The sequence below is a fragment of the Coturnix japonica genome, chromosome 5 (assembly GCF_054131305.1).
Source record: "Coturnix japonica strain WE chromosome 5, WE-NBRP24, whole genome shotgun sequence".
In the NCBI taxonomy this organism is placed as follows: Eukaryota; Metazoa; Chordata; class Aves; order Galliformes; family Phasianidae; genus Coturnix; species Coturnix japonica.
In genome coordinates this window covers 28,223,915-28,241,584 of record NC_140667.1, presented here as the reverse complement: position 1 = coordinate 28,241,584, position 17,670 = coordinate 28,223,915, and the positions used below count along the sequence as shown (strand labels likewise).

Below are 17,670 nucleotides of genomic sequence, written 5' to 3'. Positions count from 1 at the left end.
AAATTTCTACTCTAGAAAGGTGTTTTATCTCTCTTTTCTTCCATTTCATTCTCAGTGTTTGGAACAGGCAAATGCAAACCAGGATCGGGCATTTGTCAGTTTCAGTTGTGATGTGTGCTGCTAACCCAGGGCTGAGGCTGCAGGAGATGATAGACAAAAGTCCTCTCATGACGCTGAGCTTTCTGCAGGGCATTATACAAGTGATAGCCATGCCCCACTTCAGCACCAGGTTAGTGGAGATGGGATTTAAACAATTGACTTCTCTGTTTCATAAGGCCAAAGCAGGTCAGTGCACAGTCTGTCTATACTTGGTCATTTTCTGTTCTTCCTGCATACAGCAGCTTCTTCAGACAGAAGGGAATGCTGAACTAGAGAAGCACAGAACAATCTCCTGCCTGCAGAGCAGAACTTACTTTTCTGTAACTGTGTCTAATGTCAAGGGAAGCTGTTTCTGGAGGCTGTTGACTTGAGGTTGGTAGTCAGAAGAAGGGTGGAACATTTATGCAGATTTTATCTCGTCACTGTAGCAGCTGCAAAGAGCTATGGATCTTCATTATTATCTGTGTAGGTGAAGTTAGTGGTTACAAAACAAGTGATTTCACTTTACCGACATTTGGTCCCTGCAGGGACTCTGCTTATTATACACTTAAAAATTTACTTGTGTGTGTGTACTCTTCCTTGTTTCCTTCAATTCTACAAATTGTCCTGAGTCTTTCCAACTGTCTTCTGTTCTCAGTGCAAAGTTCTTATGAAGTCTTTTCCACATTAATTCACCAAATCACTGAATGGATTATGTTGGAGGATAAAGATCATCTATTTCCAATACCCCCTCTGTTTGCCAGTCATTACATCAGGCACTAGATTAGGTTGCCCAGGGCCCCATCCAACCTGGTCTTGAACACTTCCAGGGATGGGGCTTCCACAGCTTCACAACAGCTTTCCCTCTCTTTCTGTGCTTCGACTCCTGGATCTTAAAGGCAATGACACAAAAATGGTAGCAGTTTCAAGCAAGAAAATTGTTCTGCCTTTTATTGTGGCAGCTGTGTGTATGAACTCAAATCCAAATCTTCCTTTGTCATTGTGCGCTGACCTTTTGTGTCTGTACCATCTTTCTCCAGCTGAGAGTGGAAAATATCTTCTGTGTGGATTGGCAACCGATAGAAGTGAAGAGGTGAGTATTATTTTTACCCCCTTGCTGAGTTTAGGATTAGAGTTAGTAGTTCTTAAGGATTTTCTGTTGTAAGGTGGAGGCTTACTAAGGTGGAAGCTTAATTCCTTTCTCAGATCTTTATCAAGTAGGCAGCATCAATGTGACACAGTTAAATTCCACTAGTTCCAAAGGAAATGTTTGTTAGGTGCTATTCATAAGAAATGGTTTAGAATTCTTCTGAAGATTAAATGTGTACATCAGATCTGGGAGAAGGGATGAATATGAGTAGGCTTTCAGCACATATCACAGCCACAAACTGCCAGATCTGCAAAGCAAAGGTATTGTATTATTTTATGGTTTGGGCCACCCAGATCATAAAATATATGAAAGATGAATTCCTGGACTTGTCATACAGCAGTGTCCAAGGCATCCCTGTGCACATACATACAAACACATCTTGTGTCTTATTTCCATAAGAGTAAAGGCTTATACTGATGTCAACTAATAAACATAGACTGTTTTTCAAAACAGTGTACTGCATCAGAGTCATGAATCCGTTCACTGGTTTTATTAGGAAGAACGTTCAATCAAGTGCGGTCATCTGGGCATGCTGCAGTCAAAAAAGGAAATCTGAAAGAAAGATGTAGAACTATCATTAAATGTATCTGTTTTATGGGCTGTGCGAAGGATGGAACTGGGCATTCCCTGTGGAGCTCTGATAAGTTGTTGGCAGGCTGCAAGCAGGAATCCTGAATCTAGCATTTTTATATATCTGTACATCTGTAGGTAGATTTAAAAATTGTGTAAGCATAGTGGGCTGATTTGCTTTAATTAAAACAAGTCAAGGTATCTGTGGTTCAGTCTCAATTAGAGCGTGAGAGAACAGTTCAGGTCTGTGATTTTGGAGTGAGGCAGTAAGAAGCTCAAAAAAAAAAAACTGGAAAGAAACCAAGGTGATGTCAGCTGCAGACGGAAGAGAGGCTGGGCATCCTTCTGACCCAGCTCCCTGGCTCACAAGCTGGAGTTTGTGAAGCTGCAGCTGGGAGCACACATTTCTGCTTGGAAGAACTGTACTGGGAAGCATTTCTGGGACTGTGCCTTCATAAGGTGAGTGACTGGAAAAAGAAGGTAGCTGAAGGGTGAGGCAGTGAAAGCTTGAGGGCCAATGCTGAGTTAAGAAACTGATGCCTGAAGAGGTAAGAGGCTTCTCAGAATAGCAGAAAGAAGCAGATGGGCAAATACCAGTTCCACATGGAACGCAAATGTTGAGTTATTCTCTTATATGAAAAAGGCCATGTGTGCTTGGCCTACCACTTCTTTCAAGGTTGATGATTTTGATCAGATATCCCAATGGGAAGGTGCCATCTTCTTAAGGCATGAAGCACATAATCAGATGGATGTTTTTGATCTGAGAAGAAATACGAACCAGTGAACATTTGAGGTTTGTGACAGATCTGTTATTTCATTGTTACAAAAGAAAAAAATGGCAAGATTGCATAAAAAGTGAAGATGGTGTTAATGTAGTTGTAATCCAGATATAATAGAATCATTAAGGCTGGAAAAGGCCGCTGAGGTCATCTAGTCCAACCATCATCCCACCCTCACTGTATCCACCAACCATGTCCCTCAGTGCCACAACTACTTGGTTGTAAACATCTCCAGGGATGGTGACTCTGCCACCTCCCTGGGCAGCCTGTGCCAGTGCCCAACCACACTTTGTCAGAAGAAATTTTTCTTAATATCTAACCTGAAGATAATAAGCTTCCTGATACTTTGGGGAAATAGCAGCACTGGAAATGTAAGCACTCTTTCTGCAAAGATGTAAATGGCAACTACCCAGTGCTGCGGGGCGGGGGGTATGTCTGCTGTGTAGGAACAAGGCCCTAGAACCTAAGTAAGTCTTTTTGTTTGTTTGTTTTGTTTTTGTTTGTTTGTTGTTAAGGACAGAGAAATTTGAGTAGCCTGTGAAGACAAATATCCTCAGTGATAGCAGTTACAGGCTGCTTGCAGCTCTTTCTGAATTGAGCTAAACCTGAACAGCGGAGGATAAAACTCACTGCTGATTTATTTGCTCATACAATGTGTTTCAACTGCTGATTTTTGTGCTCTGCAAGTCAGTTATGTATGATTTGCCCCTATGGTAAAGTGAATGGTGAGGTGGATGCCAGTGGGAGGAACTTCCCAGGAAGCTGCTTCAGTGATCTTGCTTTTCCCAGCTGTAGGCAGGGGTGCCTATTTGAGGATTTTGTCTGACACGGTGGTCAGTAGGACTCTGAGAATTAGCCTCTTCTGCCCATCCTCCCCAGGATATTTGTTACCTCTCAGAATCTGCATGAACTTGAGATGAAGATGAGACAGCCACCATCTAGGGGGCTCCACTAGGATTCCTTCCTTGACAGAGAACAATTTAGCAATCTGAAATTTGTGAAGTTTCCTTCTGCAGGGCTGTTAACAGCGAATCTGAGGCTTTGCAGCATAGCAAAAGCAGAAAGCACTTTGAGGTTCTCATGACTTCACATTTCAGTGGTGGCTTGATATTAGGAAGGAAAATACGTATTTGCAGAATATTAAAGGAGGAAGGATTAAGGAGGAAAAAATGTAGAATTGCCATCAACAGACTTCAAGAAGTTTTCTTCTCTCTCTCCTCTTTTGATGACAGCCTAAGGTCCCATTTCTACACGTGCGTGAAAGTGTTCTCTCTCTTATTTCATCTATCTCCATGCAGCACTTTCTACCTGTGAGGCTTGAATCCATCTCAGCATAAGCCCGGATGCTACATGTCTTCATGGTTTGCAGCAGGTGCTGTTCCTCTCAGGTGAGGAGTGGCAGCAGCTGCTTGCTGTGGGTGCTTACACTGCCCAGTTATCCACTACCACCACTTGAATGGTAGGGATTTATAAAAACTTGTGTGCTGGAGAAGAGTAATACAAGGAGAAGGAAATAGTTTTTTGTAGGTGTGTGTGTAGTGAGAAGTTTTAGAGGCTGCTCTCTTTTTTTCCAGTAAAAGTACCAGACTTCTGAAATGTTGCATTTAGTTTCTCCTGCAGCAAACAAGGAGGTGCTGCCTCAGATCTGTCAGTAGTTCTAATGTTTGGGTGGTGTTTTTTTTTTTGGTCTTTTTACACACACTGTTTCTCTTCACAGTTTTAGGTGACTTGGATTATCTCACAGTATTAGCAGGCAAGGATTTTACATACTTTTCCTTTGGTGCCTTGATCACAAGATTCTTTTCTGCCAAGCTTCGTTTTCAGTGTGAAGTGAGTTTGAATTTCTTGATGTTCTAATTGCCAAGCCTGGCTTTCTTCCACTGCATACTGCTTCTGGCTTGTAGGTGCAGATTGTTCTGAAGAGTTGGGCTAAGTGCTTGTTTGTTAGGACTGGTATTGATCTCTGGGTTGTCTGAATCAATTTATTATTGTGAGGTTGTTCATCAGGAGTGGACTGGTGTTGTATGCTTTTCATTTTGCTTTGGAAAGAAGACGAGAGGGGCATTTGCTAAGAAGAAAAAGAAAACTCCAAAAGAAGAGCTGCCTTAGATTTCCTTAAGAAGTCACGTAAGTTAGGTGACACACCTTGATCTTAATGTTTTTTCTCCTTTGTGTTTGCTGGCTCTTTAGTGGCAGAGGAAATTGTATTGGCTGTGGCTTGTAAATTCTCAGCATGTTCTCAGATAAATTCTCTCTCTCCACTCATCACTCTGTTTTGGTTGCTTTTCCTTGTAAGCCATGATGTGCATTGTGTTCTTTGAATGTCAGATTTGCTTCAGTCAGCTAATGCAACATGTTAAGCCCAAGCTTTCAAAAACAGCTGTGAATTTTGATTGCTGCAGTGAATTTGGTTGCTACTGTGGGTGAGCACATATATTAGAAGTGCATGACCCTGGCTCCAAGCAGTGAGCTGACAGCTGCCCACCAGGATCTACCAATGCTCAGTCCTGAGGTTACAGACTGTAAACTTGCAGCAGCTTTGGAAAGATCATTTCTGGGAGCTCAGTTCTGCCCTTTCTGCAGAGAAAATAAACACGGGCTACTGTTAAGACTGAAAAACCTCTGCATGCTGATAGATGCTCCGTCCACTCCTACAGCTGTGCCCTGGCTTCCAAGTCTGCTCTGTGCTGGGGCCTTTGGTAAACACTTTCCTGTAGTACCAGTGCATGCCCTGAGGACTCAGGGCAGCTTTTCTACATGGGAGGGTCACAGGCAAAGTGGTGTTCTAGCAACTAGCTAGAGAGGGAAATGATTTTGCCTGAAAGATTTGGACTAACTGAATGATAATCATTCTATATGTTAAGTGTGATCTCAGCCATTTTTCACAAATTTGCCTTGTGAGCATGCTACTTGCTTGACTCTCAAGGAGCTTTTTGTCTGGAACATAGGAATCATCCCACTTGGTCACTGCTGCTGCCTTAGCTTACTCTCAGTTTGGGGTGGTTGCTATGGGTAAAAGTCCATTCCAGTAACATGAGGCAATGCACAGTGCAGAGCATGGCAAGTCTCAACTTTCTGAGCTTTTTTTACCATTCAAGAGATCACATTTGTCAGAAAAATCTTTAAACCAGTAATGCCTCGATGTTTTCTATTTGTCCCTTGAAAAGTTCCCTCCAAAGAAATCCCCATCTTTCTCCTCATTGCAAAATGGTGCCTTCTGGGCATCCCACATAGGCATTACCGGTAACAGCTATGCTTCCCGTCCCTTTGGCTTAGTCTGGTAATTGGATTCATTTAATCTTCTTTTGTCGTCATTCCTTTTTACTGAATCCCAGTTCTCTTCAGAACAGATTTGAAAGGCAGGCAGGGATCACAGGCTGCCAGCAGGTACAGAATGCACTGGGGAAGGAACCAGAAGATGATATGCATTGTAAGGAGAAGGAGCTAGAGACAAAAAATGAGGGGAAAAGGCAGAAAATATGCTTTCTTCCTCACAATACAGTAGACCTCAGGAGAATGGAGACAGCAGACATTCCAATGGAGCTGGAGTCCAGAGAGAGAAGGAACAAAAACAGATCAATATATTCAGAAGTGACCAAAATCCCTGAGCTCCAGATCCATCCTGAAAGTGCTAAAAGTAAGGAAGGGCCATCAAGTCTGTGTTCGGAGGCATATGTTTGTGGCTCTCTTTAGCACGCATTATGAGGCTTGATTAATCGATTTGCTGGAACTGTTTCATATTTCAGAGGAGCAGAAATTCTATTTTTCTGAGATGCAGTTAATTGAGGCTCTCAGTTACCTGGAGGATGACTATCTCCTCAGACTTATGACTTCAGTGCATAAGTACTGCTAAGACTCTGCTGCATAAATCTTTAAACACTAATGAACTAATGTCTTGGGGCCAAATCCAGCACTAGTGTTCTGTAAATCTTTACTCCTAATGATCTGTGTGAGATTTATACAAAAACACTGAAGATAGATACATTTGCAGCACATTAATGGTGTCCCTGGTTGCAAAGGCATTCTGATTTGGTGCTTACTCAGTAGGAAAGGAAAAATAAGAGGAAGAGATATGCATTTAAGAGCTCTTGGCCCCTGTGTTACCTGCATAGACAGCACTTTCCTTAGGGCCTGGGTGTGGTTTCCACAGATTTCCCATTTTTCTTGTAATTCTATCATCAAGTTGGAAAAGAAGGTCCTACTTGAGAAAAACACAGGGCTTCTGCAATGTTTTTGATCAGACTTACTAATAGCACTGTATTTTGAGTGAACCATTTCTCTAGCTGCTTGAAATATAATTTGCTGGTGGAAGATACTTCCTTCATCTTGACCTGCTGTCCTGTGCAATGAATTGCTCTGCTGAGACAATTGCATAGATGGCAGCTGTGTTTCTTGTTTTCTGGAAGCTGCTGCTCGTCCCAGTGGAGCTACCTTGCTGATGAATGCCATAAATTTCTCCCAGGAAACTGAACAACTATCATATACTCTGTCTTCTGATCTGCATTACAGTCACTCCATTAGAAGTCTTGTATTGCCAAGATCAATTATCTATTTCAAGCTTTTTCATGAATTTGCACCAGTTACAGTCTTGGCCCTCTGTCTGGATGCTTCTGCCACTAACAGCCTGCAATTACTTTGAACACAATCCTTGGGCATTAACTGCTGTCCAGTAAGACAACACTGTTTTCCCTCATTTCCCTTTTAAGACCTTCTTTTGCTGTATTGTCTGCCAAGTGTCAGCCATTTTGGTACGGCTGGGAGACAAGATAATTGGGAATGGCTGCATTGTTAATTACTTTTGTAAATGCTCAAGCAAATTGTCACCATGATGCTGTGCAATTCCCAGCTTGTACAAGGATGTGGCTTCTTGTATTCACTCTCAGCATTGTCCGTTCTATGTTTGAATGTGTACTTTGGTGTTACCTTCAATTGAATGTTGTACTGGAGGAGCTGCATTGACTGAAGATTGTCCTTCAAGGACATTGAAAGCAGGAAGTTCCCATCAAGCTTGTGCTGACTTGGCACCTGACAGTTGAGGGCAAGTGCTGAGACAGTGTCAGCACTTTGACACTTCTTGCAGTTATGATGAAAGGCTCAAGATTCATAATACATCAGTGGTGGTTATAAATGGGTTCACTTGTATTGTAGAGGTTGTCTCAGACCTGGTTTTTCAGTTCAGCTATTAGCCAAAAATTCCAGTGTCAGGAATTGCTATTTTGCAAAGTCTTTCACTCAGAAGTTCAGAATGTTCTGTTGACCCAAATCTGTAGCATTTGATGATAGTTCAGTACCATATGTGAAACAGATCGTGCTGTTAGGAAAAGAGTTTGTTCATCCACATCATATGAGCTGACAGGACTATGGTTGTTTATAGGTGACTACTTAAGAGAGGAGCAAATTCATGGATACAGTTCTGTCCTTTCCACTTTCAATATTTACCATTGATTTTCATTGCTAAGAAACATACCACAGTTCATCTGAATTCATCCCATAGGTATTTTTTCAGTGAATATTTTCTTTTGTGTTCTCCAATTTCATTACTCTACTTCCATTTTCCTAATGATTTCCTGACAGTTTTAATCACACTGCATGTTAATATTTTGTCCAGAGAGGCAATGATTACAAAGCAGAGCAGGATCAATCCACTTGAAATTACACACAGGACATAGTGTAGTACTTACTTAGCACACTGTGCCACGGGGTTGACAAATGCAGAGCAAATGAATTAAATAATTCCTGATGAAGAGTCAAGAAACTCAGCTTGAAAAAATAAGCTTTTTAAAATCCAGATGATGTCAAATTGACCCTGTAACATGGGTCTGTCTTCAGTAAAACTATAACTAATCAGCTTATGCCAGTGAATATAGTGTGATAAAGCAATGCTTAGGATCTTGTGAATCTCTACAAATAAGTGTGAAGACCAATTGTGTTTAAACTACTCAGCAACAAGCAAATTGTGCCCTTTCAGAAATCTCTTCACCAAGTTTCTTCCTGTAAAGACAAATAGAATTTGTTCTCATTTCCTATTTATCATGACTAACCACCTCTCTCTATGCTCAGCTGTTCTTTTTCTAATTCTTGGTGCTTTGCTGTCCTGAAGCCAAATCTGTATGGATTTCAATGGCTCTCTTGTCCTTTTTGACTTGGTACTGGGCAGTTTGATAGCATAAGAAATGATTCTCTAAATCCTAGATATGATGCCAGAATTCTCTAACTGAAAGAATTAAGAAGAAATAACAGTTTGGCTGAATGGATGCAAGGTTCTATATAGGGAAATGTAAGACCTCTGAAACTTTCTCTTCTGGTTTCCTTTCTGTGGCTCCCATCAAATCTCAGTCTTTTACTACAGTAAGCGTTCTGGGTATGGAGACTGTAGAAGACAGATGAAAAAGGCCCAGATTTTCAATGCTGTGTTCAGCTAATTTTCATTTTAGAGGTAGAAATAAAAGCAAAGGACAGTACTGTTTCTTGAAAAGAGCAAAAAGATGATGTGTGCTCCTTCTGAGATAGCTGTATTTTTCTGCTGATGATTGCAACCAGTAAGCTCTTTAGTAGCCTCACTCCTGTCAAAGTCCTTGAAACTTCCAGTTCCCTCCTTAGCATGAGCACAATACCAGCTGCATCCCAGTCCTCAGTCAGAGTAGTCCAGATGTGTTCTGAGACTCAGAGCCTGATAAAGTGCCACCTTTCCTCAGGGCTTAAATTTGCTGTAGTAAAAATGATACAATTTTAAATGCACTTTTATTATTAGAATTTTCCCTCTGTGGATGTTACAAATCTGTGCATGCTGCGATCTAGGTGGTAAGGACTTGAACTCCTCATTGACTCCTCTCTCTGTCTTTGTTTCAGAGTGCCTACCAAGGCGTGTGCAGAAGGATGGCTGCAGCAGAACCTCTAACCGCTTTCTCCCGATGGTACCTCTATGCCATTCATGGCTATTTCTGTGAGGTCATGTTCACAGCTGCCTGGGAGTTTGTGGTCAATTTCAACTGGAAGTTTCCAGGTGTTACCAGTGTGTGGGCACTCTTCATCTACGGCACATCCATCCTCATTGTGGAGAAGATGTATCTGTATCTCAAAGACAAGTGTCACATTTTAGTGCGCTGCTTCATTTACACCCTCTGGACGTATCTCTGGGAGTTCACCACTGGCCTCATCTTACGCCAGTTCAATGCCTGCCCATGGGACTATTCCCAGTTTGATTTTGACTTCATGGGCCTGATCACCCTGGAGTATGCCATCCCATGGTTTTGTGCTTCTTTCATCATGGAACAGCTGGTGATCAGGAACACCCTGCGCTTGCGATTTGATGAGACTGCTGAGCCAGGGGCTCCCACTGTTCCTGTTGCCTTGGCCAATGGCCACGTGAAGACGGATTGAAGCATGACTTGGAGCCACCCTTAGAAATCTGAGGGAGCACAGACCTCTACCACAGGCTGTTAGCTCTGGCTTTGAGGTACTGGTCCTTGCTGTATGATAAGATTCATAAACCCCATTTTTCTAATGGGGGTGTGCATGGGATATACCAGAAAAAAAAAAGTGGAACCAATAGATTTTCTAAGGATTTTACTCTTTGGGTTCCAAGGACCAATATCAATTACTTGTTAGTTAGGTTATTTCTGATTTTAACTTATTACAGATGAAAGCAGTCCTTTTGCTTATACTTTTGTGTGGAGAAAGAAGAAGGAGGGAAAAAAAATGCTAAGGTGGAAAAGCATTCAAAAAGGAAAAATGTAATCATTGGATGGTCATGGACACGCCAGCAAAGTTAGTGATTGGCTTACTCCATTAGGCAATATTCAGGTGCTTGCTTGCAACCAATACCTCCTGTGGGACCTGAGATGCTGCAGGAACAAGGAAAATCCATCTGCTATGGAGAAGAACCTAAGGCTGGCAGTCTGCTGGGGAGGTAGATGGTGTTCCCCTCATGAGGTCCCACTGGCCTACCCCGGGGTTCTTTTTTGCACCACAATACAATCTGGTGCTGGACATCTTGCTGAATTTATACAAATCTTGTACTTCTTGAAATCTCAGTCCTGATAATAGATTTTTTTTTTCCCTTTTCTTTCTTTTTTTTTTTTTTCTTTACGAAAAAGCCTTTTTTGCTGAGTGAATTTTACCATGATCTGTGCAATCTGAATCTTGGCAAAAGGCACAAGAAATATGTAAGTCTTCCCATCTCCTCTGTCCCCCCAAAGCAGAATTTGTCTGAAGGGCTGCTGCAGATTCCAGCTCTCATCCTGACCATGTGAACCTTGAAGAGACTGTACATGCCACAAGAGTCTTCTGCCTTCCTTCCCAGGGATTCCTCTGTTTCTGGTGATGCTGATGACTTAATCTGGCTGCAACTCATTGTACTTGACCAAAGGTCAAAATCTTTGTGTGGCTGAAGTGGTACCCAGCATTCAGTTCTATAGCACTGATGGTCATCCTCCATCAGCACTGGCAGCCCAGTGGTCTCCTCAGTGTTTCAAGAGGGTTTGCTCTTCCTTCCCAAATTATATTCTAAATAACCTCAGCAGACCTTTCCCATTAGAATAACTGGAGGCAGCAAGAGATACGCCATGCTGCCTGATAAAGGAAGACACATTGCTTCCAAAAACAAACACTATTTTTCCTAGAGAGCACTTCTTCGCAGTTTTAGCAAGGTTTTGGGTTCTAGTGTGAGAGAAGTAGTAGAGAGCTACAGGAGCAGGGAGTGCTGTGGCTCCACTTTGGAGCTTCTTGCATGGGGGCAGTTTGAAATTTAACCTCTTGGGAATGCTTATGGAGTTTGGGAAAAGTTGTAGAATAGGGAAGGTGCCTGATACTGGCAACCACAGGTCAAATAATGTGCTTTGGTAAGCCTTGGCTGTCAGAGTTCCTCAAAAGTGGAATTTCCTGTTGTCAGAAGTACAGTGCTCATGACAGCTTTACCAGACAGGTTTGCTGTAATTGTCTCATAGGACAGATCAATTTTGAGCATTCCTATACTGTAATCAGCAGAGCTGCAGCAGAGATGAATTTGGTTTGAAGCATACATGTTTGTGGGGTTGTGATTTTTCCACTCTTGCAATGGAAGTAGATAGGTCATTTTTGTGCTGCTACTCTGTCTGAGGTAGAGCTCAGCTGTGAACCTGCTCCTCGTCCTGGGGAATCCACTCCCAAGGGAAGAAGCACTTCTAGCCTCGTGAAGGGAATTATTGACAGGTTCTGCCCTTACAAAGCCAGTGTCAATTCTTTCTGTGCTGCGTAGAGTGCAATTATTTTATTCCTCTCCTTCCCCCTTCTCACGTGACATCCATTGCTGGCAATGGACACAAACCAATGGCATCAAGGAGTTAATCACATCTGCCTTGGGGTACACAGTGTCTCTCAAAGCACTCTGAATGTTTAGGTGGGTATTTAGTGTTTCCTTTTTATAGATAATTAAACTAAAAGAGAGCAAGCAATGAGCAGATATATATATACTTCTTCCTTGCTGTGATGCCAGTATTATTAAACCAGAGAAGCAGTATGTTTTTTGTCAGTCTGGATGATCTCACATGTGCAGACCCAGGCAAAACCATCACCTCATGTAGTGCAGGGGGACAAAAAGATTTAGCTCTGCTGAGTTACAGCAAGAACTGCATGGTGTAGATAAGAGCTGGGGTCTCATCCCATATCTAGAGGCGTTCAAGGCCAGGCTGGATTGGCCCTGGGCAGCCCAATCTGGTGGGTGGCAGCCCTGCCCATGGCAAGAGGTAGGAGCTAGATGATCTATAAGGTCCGTTCCAACCTAAGCCATTCTATGATTCTGTGATGTCCCTGCTTTGTCCCTAGTTCTGTTGGGGTCTTGTAGTACCCAGAGTTCTCTTGCAGCACAGTGTGGCTGTGGTGTGATGCTGCCTCTTATCTACCCACACCATCTGAAACCCTCAGCTTCATAAAAGCATCTCTAGGAGCCCTGCTTTCTCCTTAGCTGCTACAAAACTCTTAAAAATGTTAAAAGGAGCTAGCAGCACCATTTGGTGACTCCGTACCAGCTGCAGGTGGGACAAAAGGAGGAAGAGTTCGCAGAGCTAACTTGGAACACAGCCATGTGTTGTGACTGCAGAAGCTTCCACCAAATAACAGAGTTCTTGCACAGTGATGTAATGTTCAGGTGCTCAGACTATGGATGGGTTTCCCAGCAGCATATGACATCTTATTCTATTATCCCTATTGCCTATGCCATTGTAGTAACTACTCTGGTTTGCTTTCCAGTGATGTCTGATGTGTACCACCTAGATATTGCATCCTTAGAGACTTGTAAATTATACCCAGAAGTGCACTTTACTTGCAGCTTGCACACCAGAAACAGGAAGGGATCCAACAAATTATTAAATAATTTCAAATAATTCCCTGGACAACAAATGTTATCGCAGGGTTTGCTTTAATACCATGTACCTAACACAGCAGGGTTAGATAGACTTCTTGCTAAGCAATGTGGCTTTGTCTTTTCTGCGAAATCTCTCTTTTTAATACATGTGATGCTTCTTACAACATCTTACAGGAGAAGTGCCCAGAGCACGTTACCGGGGTGTTGATGGCAGCTCAGCGTGAGCTCAGGAGCTGGACTGGACTGAAGTGGTAGAGACACTTAATTATGAAGGAAAAAAACAAAAAACAACGCACAAGGCCTAACCATTTGTTTGTATGTGTATCTTCCTTGGTAGATTAAAGTTGCCTGTTTTGAGTTCACCAGCAATAAAAAACTTGTGATTTATCCATCTTGTCCTAACTCTGCAGCAAGGATAGAGGGGCTCTGTGCTGCTTTTTGAGGAGGGTGGGGGATGGGGGTGGTGGGTTTGGGGCTCTGAGTACCCCAGGGTTCTACTTTTGTCTCCCCTGTATTGCTTATCCCTCACTCTGTCCATCCTAAGGGGTGCACACATACATGATAAAATACAGTTCTGTGTCCTCGGCACAAGGAGCAGTTCAAGCACTGTTGTGATGATGTCTGTGTATATTGCAGTGAGCTTGCCAGAGGGAAACAGTTGGTTCAAAGCAAAACTAGACCACATTTTGATCTTGGCATTATAATTGAGAGAAATGTGTACATATGTACCAGGTACAATTATGCCTTTGGTCTGAATGCATTTTCTAATTAAAGCAGAATAATCGAATCAACCTTTTGCTTGACTAGTCCTGTGACTATAAAAGGTAAAACGTGGCTGAAGGACTCAAGCTTCTGGAGAATTGGGAAGCTGGTGGCTGTAGTTCTCCTACAGTCAGTAGTGCTGTTCTGCTGCTGACATTCTCTGAGCTGCACCGAAAGAAGGGGGATTTCTTCATTCACAGGAACGCCTGCCCTTTCATTGCTATGAATAAAACGTGAACCACCATCACAATGTGAACTGAAACCAAACAGTTTCTGTTTTATTTTTTGCTGGGCCCTGAATATGCACTGAATTCAGGGGGTAGGCTTGCAGACTTGCACTTTTTGCTTCAGGTTTTTTGCTTGCAAACTGCAGCTGAGCCACCAGGAAAGGAAACTGCTCTCTTCCTCTTCCTTTTTGTATGTCTGCAGCTACCACCTCCCCCTGCTGTGGGAGGAAATCTCTTTCTTGGTGCATCCTCTGCTCAGTCAGAAGTCATTCCCACTGTGATACCTCATCCGGCTGCTTTGGCACCCACTGCCTGAATAAGGTTCATGGAGCTGGGGGGAGTGCTGGCAAATGGCCACCCATGGTGCCTGCCTTCTCTCACACCCCTGATGTATCTGCTCCCATACTCAGACGTCTGGCACAGGTACTGGAGGAAGAAGTGCTGCCTGGAAGTAAGTCCAAAGGAGGCATGGTTTTGTTGGCGTCCCATGCCACCACTTTAGGCAAAGCTGCCCTTGCCCAATGAGTTCTTTACTATAGGCGGCAATGCAAAAGTTGTCCGCTAGCCCAGTGTATATTGCCCAAACCTTCTCTGAGGAGGAAAGGAGGATCCAAACCTCATCTTATTTATTTATTTATCTATCTATTTATTTATTTATTTTCCTGCGAGGTTCACTGACTACAGCTCTATGGAAAAATAGCGATATGTGAGCTGTTGCTTGTTCAAGTCACAGAGGTACAGAAATGCCCCCAGCTCTGCGTCTTATCTTGGTAAGTTAACCACGCTGAGACATAGGACACTTCAGCCCTCAGGGTGATGCCAAGTGGCACTTGCAGTGCCTGAATTAGCCCATGGGCCTACTGAGGAATGCATTTTGTACTCTTAATTCCATGAGTTCTGAAGGAAATGTTTTTCATGGGAAAGCAGGAGGTTAAAAGTGAAAGACTGAGATACAATACAAGTTCATTACCTTTTATGATCTCACTTGAGAGCATTTTGGTTAAAGTTTCAGATGCTTGAGCCTCTAGACGTCAAATGTGGGAAGGTGATTGTCAAGGCCATGGAAGAGATCACTAGTATCTCATACTGCAGGTGTGCTGTGCATGGTGTGCTGCACCACCCCAGCACAGCCAGGGAGAGCTTCCAGGGCATGAGGACCATGAGCAGAACTGCTGATATAAGTGCTGGGTAATGGCAGCCGAGCAAGACCTGCTGGTAACATCTACATTCCCAAATCTTCAGGATCTGGATGGGCTGGAAGCAGCTATTTCCTGTTCTCCGTGTCTGGTGCTTCATGCACGTGGAAAGCAGTATGGCAGGGCTTGTTCTGGCAGAAGCAGAGCATTTCCTTGACTCCTTATTCTGGAGCCCAGGCTGCTTGCTGCTTCTGTAGCCGTTGGATTTCAGATGTGAACGGCATTTGTTGGCTTCTAAGAAAAAAAAAACAGTTTTTGAATGGTAGTTACAAATGCTTGATGTTAGTTTGTAGAATGCTCTGTCAATTTAGGAGCTAAAGACACTTATGTATCGGCAAGTGTTTATTTATATGACTGACTGGCATGCTGTACTACTTTGATGGTATGAAGAAGGAGAAGGAAATACACTTTTTGCTTTTTAATAATTAAAAAATAAAAGAGTAAACATGCAGTTGAAACAGTATTTGTTATATAAGTGAACACTGTAAGCATGGTGCTTGTAGATATCTGGCCTTTCAAACTCAGGACATTTTCCAGTGCAGAATGTGTGACTAGCTCCCATTGTAACATATCTATATTGCTACTTTGGCATGGCTCTTCTTATTGTGTTTTGGGAGATGCGAGGAGGGAAGGAAGGGAGTTCCCTGTGCTAGATAGAGACTCGCCTAAAAAGCTGGGCAATCCCTGGTTATGGCATGACACTCACAGAAACCCTGGGTGCAGGCTTGCTGTAGAGAAACCCTTCTTTTGCAAGGATTTGGACTAGATGACCTCCAGATGCCCTTTCAACACCTCTGATTCTGTAATTCTGTGGTTTTGTGGTGATGCATTTAGTTGGGATTTGGGAACCCGCTTAGTGCACAGCATAAGGGGAGTATTTTTTGGTAAGATGTTTTTATTCTGCTAGCCTGGAGCACAGAGTCTTTCCTTCTGTTTTCAGAAGGCTGTTATGTTCTTTACTACATGGTAAATGGTTTTTTTATAAACCCAGCAGTCTGCCTTCAAGGTGACCATTCCTGTATTTGAATCAGCACCTTCTACTGTCATCCACAGCAACTCCTATCTCTACTTTTCCCATTTCAAAGCCAAATTTGGCTTGCTTTTAACTCTGCTTCCTCTATTGGTGTGCACGGTTTTGGCTCCAGACTGCCCTGTGTGTTACAGCCCTGGGAGCAGCAGGTTGCCCACAGGTGCTTCTAACTGAAAAAATTCCTTCAGCTTTTCATCAGAGAGAAATGCCAGCAGCCACCTGCACACAGTCTGCCCAAGTGCAAAGCTGGCACATGAAGGGGCTGTCAGAGCAGATACATAGCATGGGTCTCATGTTAAGAATAAAACTGTTCTCCCTCCCTTTACTACATAATCCCATCTTCATCAGCAGAGTACTTTTGGGTATGTATTGCTAGGGGCAATAAGCCATGTTAGAGACTAAAATGAGATGACCATCTGCTCTATCAGCTCGTGTTGTTGCAGTTACTGCCCAGCTTATCTGTGTTGCCCCTTCTGCTGTCATCTGATGCCACAGCTCTTCCCTGTGCTGTTTCTCTATCAGCAATTTTGGCAACCTGTCACTTTCTTTACCTTACATCCACTGCAGGTCCATGTTGCAAACACAGGTACTCTAAGCTTCCTTTCAGGAGCTTTCCTCTGGCAGTTTAACACAAAAGTGCTGATTACTGATGAGCTGTAGCATTCATTAAAGCCCACAAGATCTGTAGTTAGTGCTTTGGAAGCTCAGAGCAGAAAGCACTTTACACGCCTGCCTTCAGGCACTAGGATAGCTGCAAGCTTGCAATTAATTTTCAGGGCCTTTGCTATCACATCCACACAATGGCATAAAATAGTCTTTCAGGGCTAAATTCAGCTAAAAGGTTCCTCTGTCAGTCTCTGAATTTCAATGTGTACAGAATAATATGTAATTTCAAATGATCCTTTTCACAAATGCCTATTCACATAGTGAGTGCGTGTGTTTTTAGATGCACAAACACAGCCAAGGGCCTCCGTACTGCACAACTGTATCATAGTTTGTACTGGTGAGCAAGAGCTGTGACTGCTTAGTGCAAGAAGCATTCTGGCCCGTTTCCACTTCTCCTTCTGAAACACCTGAGAACCAGAGAAGAGTCAGGACGAAGTTCTGCATGCTCATGGAACAGGCCAGGAGCAAGTGCTGTGTCTGCATGTTTTACATGGGGCTTTAAAATCAGATATTAATATTAAGACAGATAATATTAAGACAGACATGCCACACCCCTTTAAAAAGAGGCAGTTACTACTGTGTGGATGTCCTCATGAGAGGACGTTTTGAACTCATGGTAAGTCCCCCATTAAGGTAGAACAGGTCATTTCCCCATGTGCTTTCTGTCAGTGGGTTGAGTACACCGAGGGCATGGGGCTTACATGCCCCAGTGGGTGGCATGGCTCCTTCAGATTATTTCAGGCAAATCTGGGAGGTTTGAGTGTGGATTCTCAGCTACATGTTGTTCTTGCTCTATGAGTGCCACCTCCTCAGGCCTGTTGGTGCTCGCCGTTCCTCAGCATTAGCTCTGAGCATTCTGTGATCCTCAGAGAA

General features: G+C 43.1%; 2 protein-coding genes across 8 annotated transcripts in view; both read left to right on the top strand.

Moving 5' to 3' along the window:
- TMEM229B (transmembrane protein 229B) overlaps positions 1-13,303 on the top strand; it is a 31,316-nt gene extending 18,013 nt beyond the window's left edge. For 2 of the 7 annotated variants that reach the window (XM_085549028.1, XM_085549027.1), the window contains exon 2: positions 9,427-13,303. In XM_085549028.1, coding sequence (XP_085405154.1) covers positions 9,454-9,957 — 504 coding nt within the window. In that variant the 5' untranslated portion in view covers positions 9,427-9,453 and the 3' untranslated portion in view covers positions 9,958-13,303. Of the gene's footprint in view, positions 1-106; positions 230-1,118; positions 1,172-2,157; positions 2,258-3,944; positions 3,966-4,387; positions 4,408-9,426 lie in introns of those variants that run through there. The other 5 variants (XM_015864808.3, XM_015864807.3, XM_015864815.3 and 2 more) reach the window with 5 other exon arrangements.
- RAD51B (RAD51 paralog B) overlaps positions 1-17,670 on the top strand; it is a 353,109-nt gene that overhangs the window by 8,532 nt on the left and 326,907 nt on the right. The window lies entirely within an intron of this gene.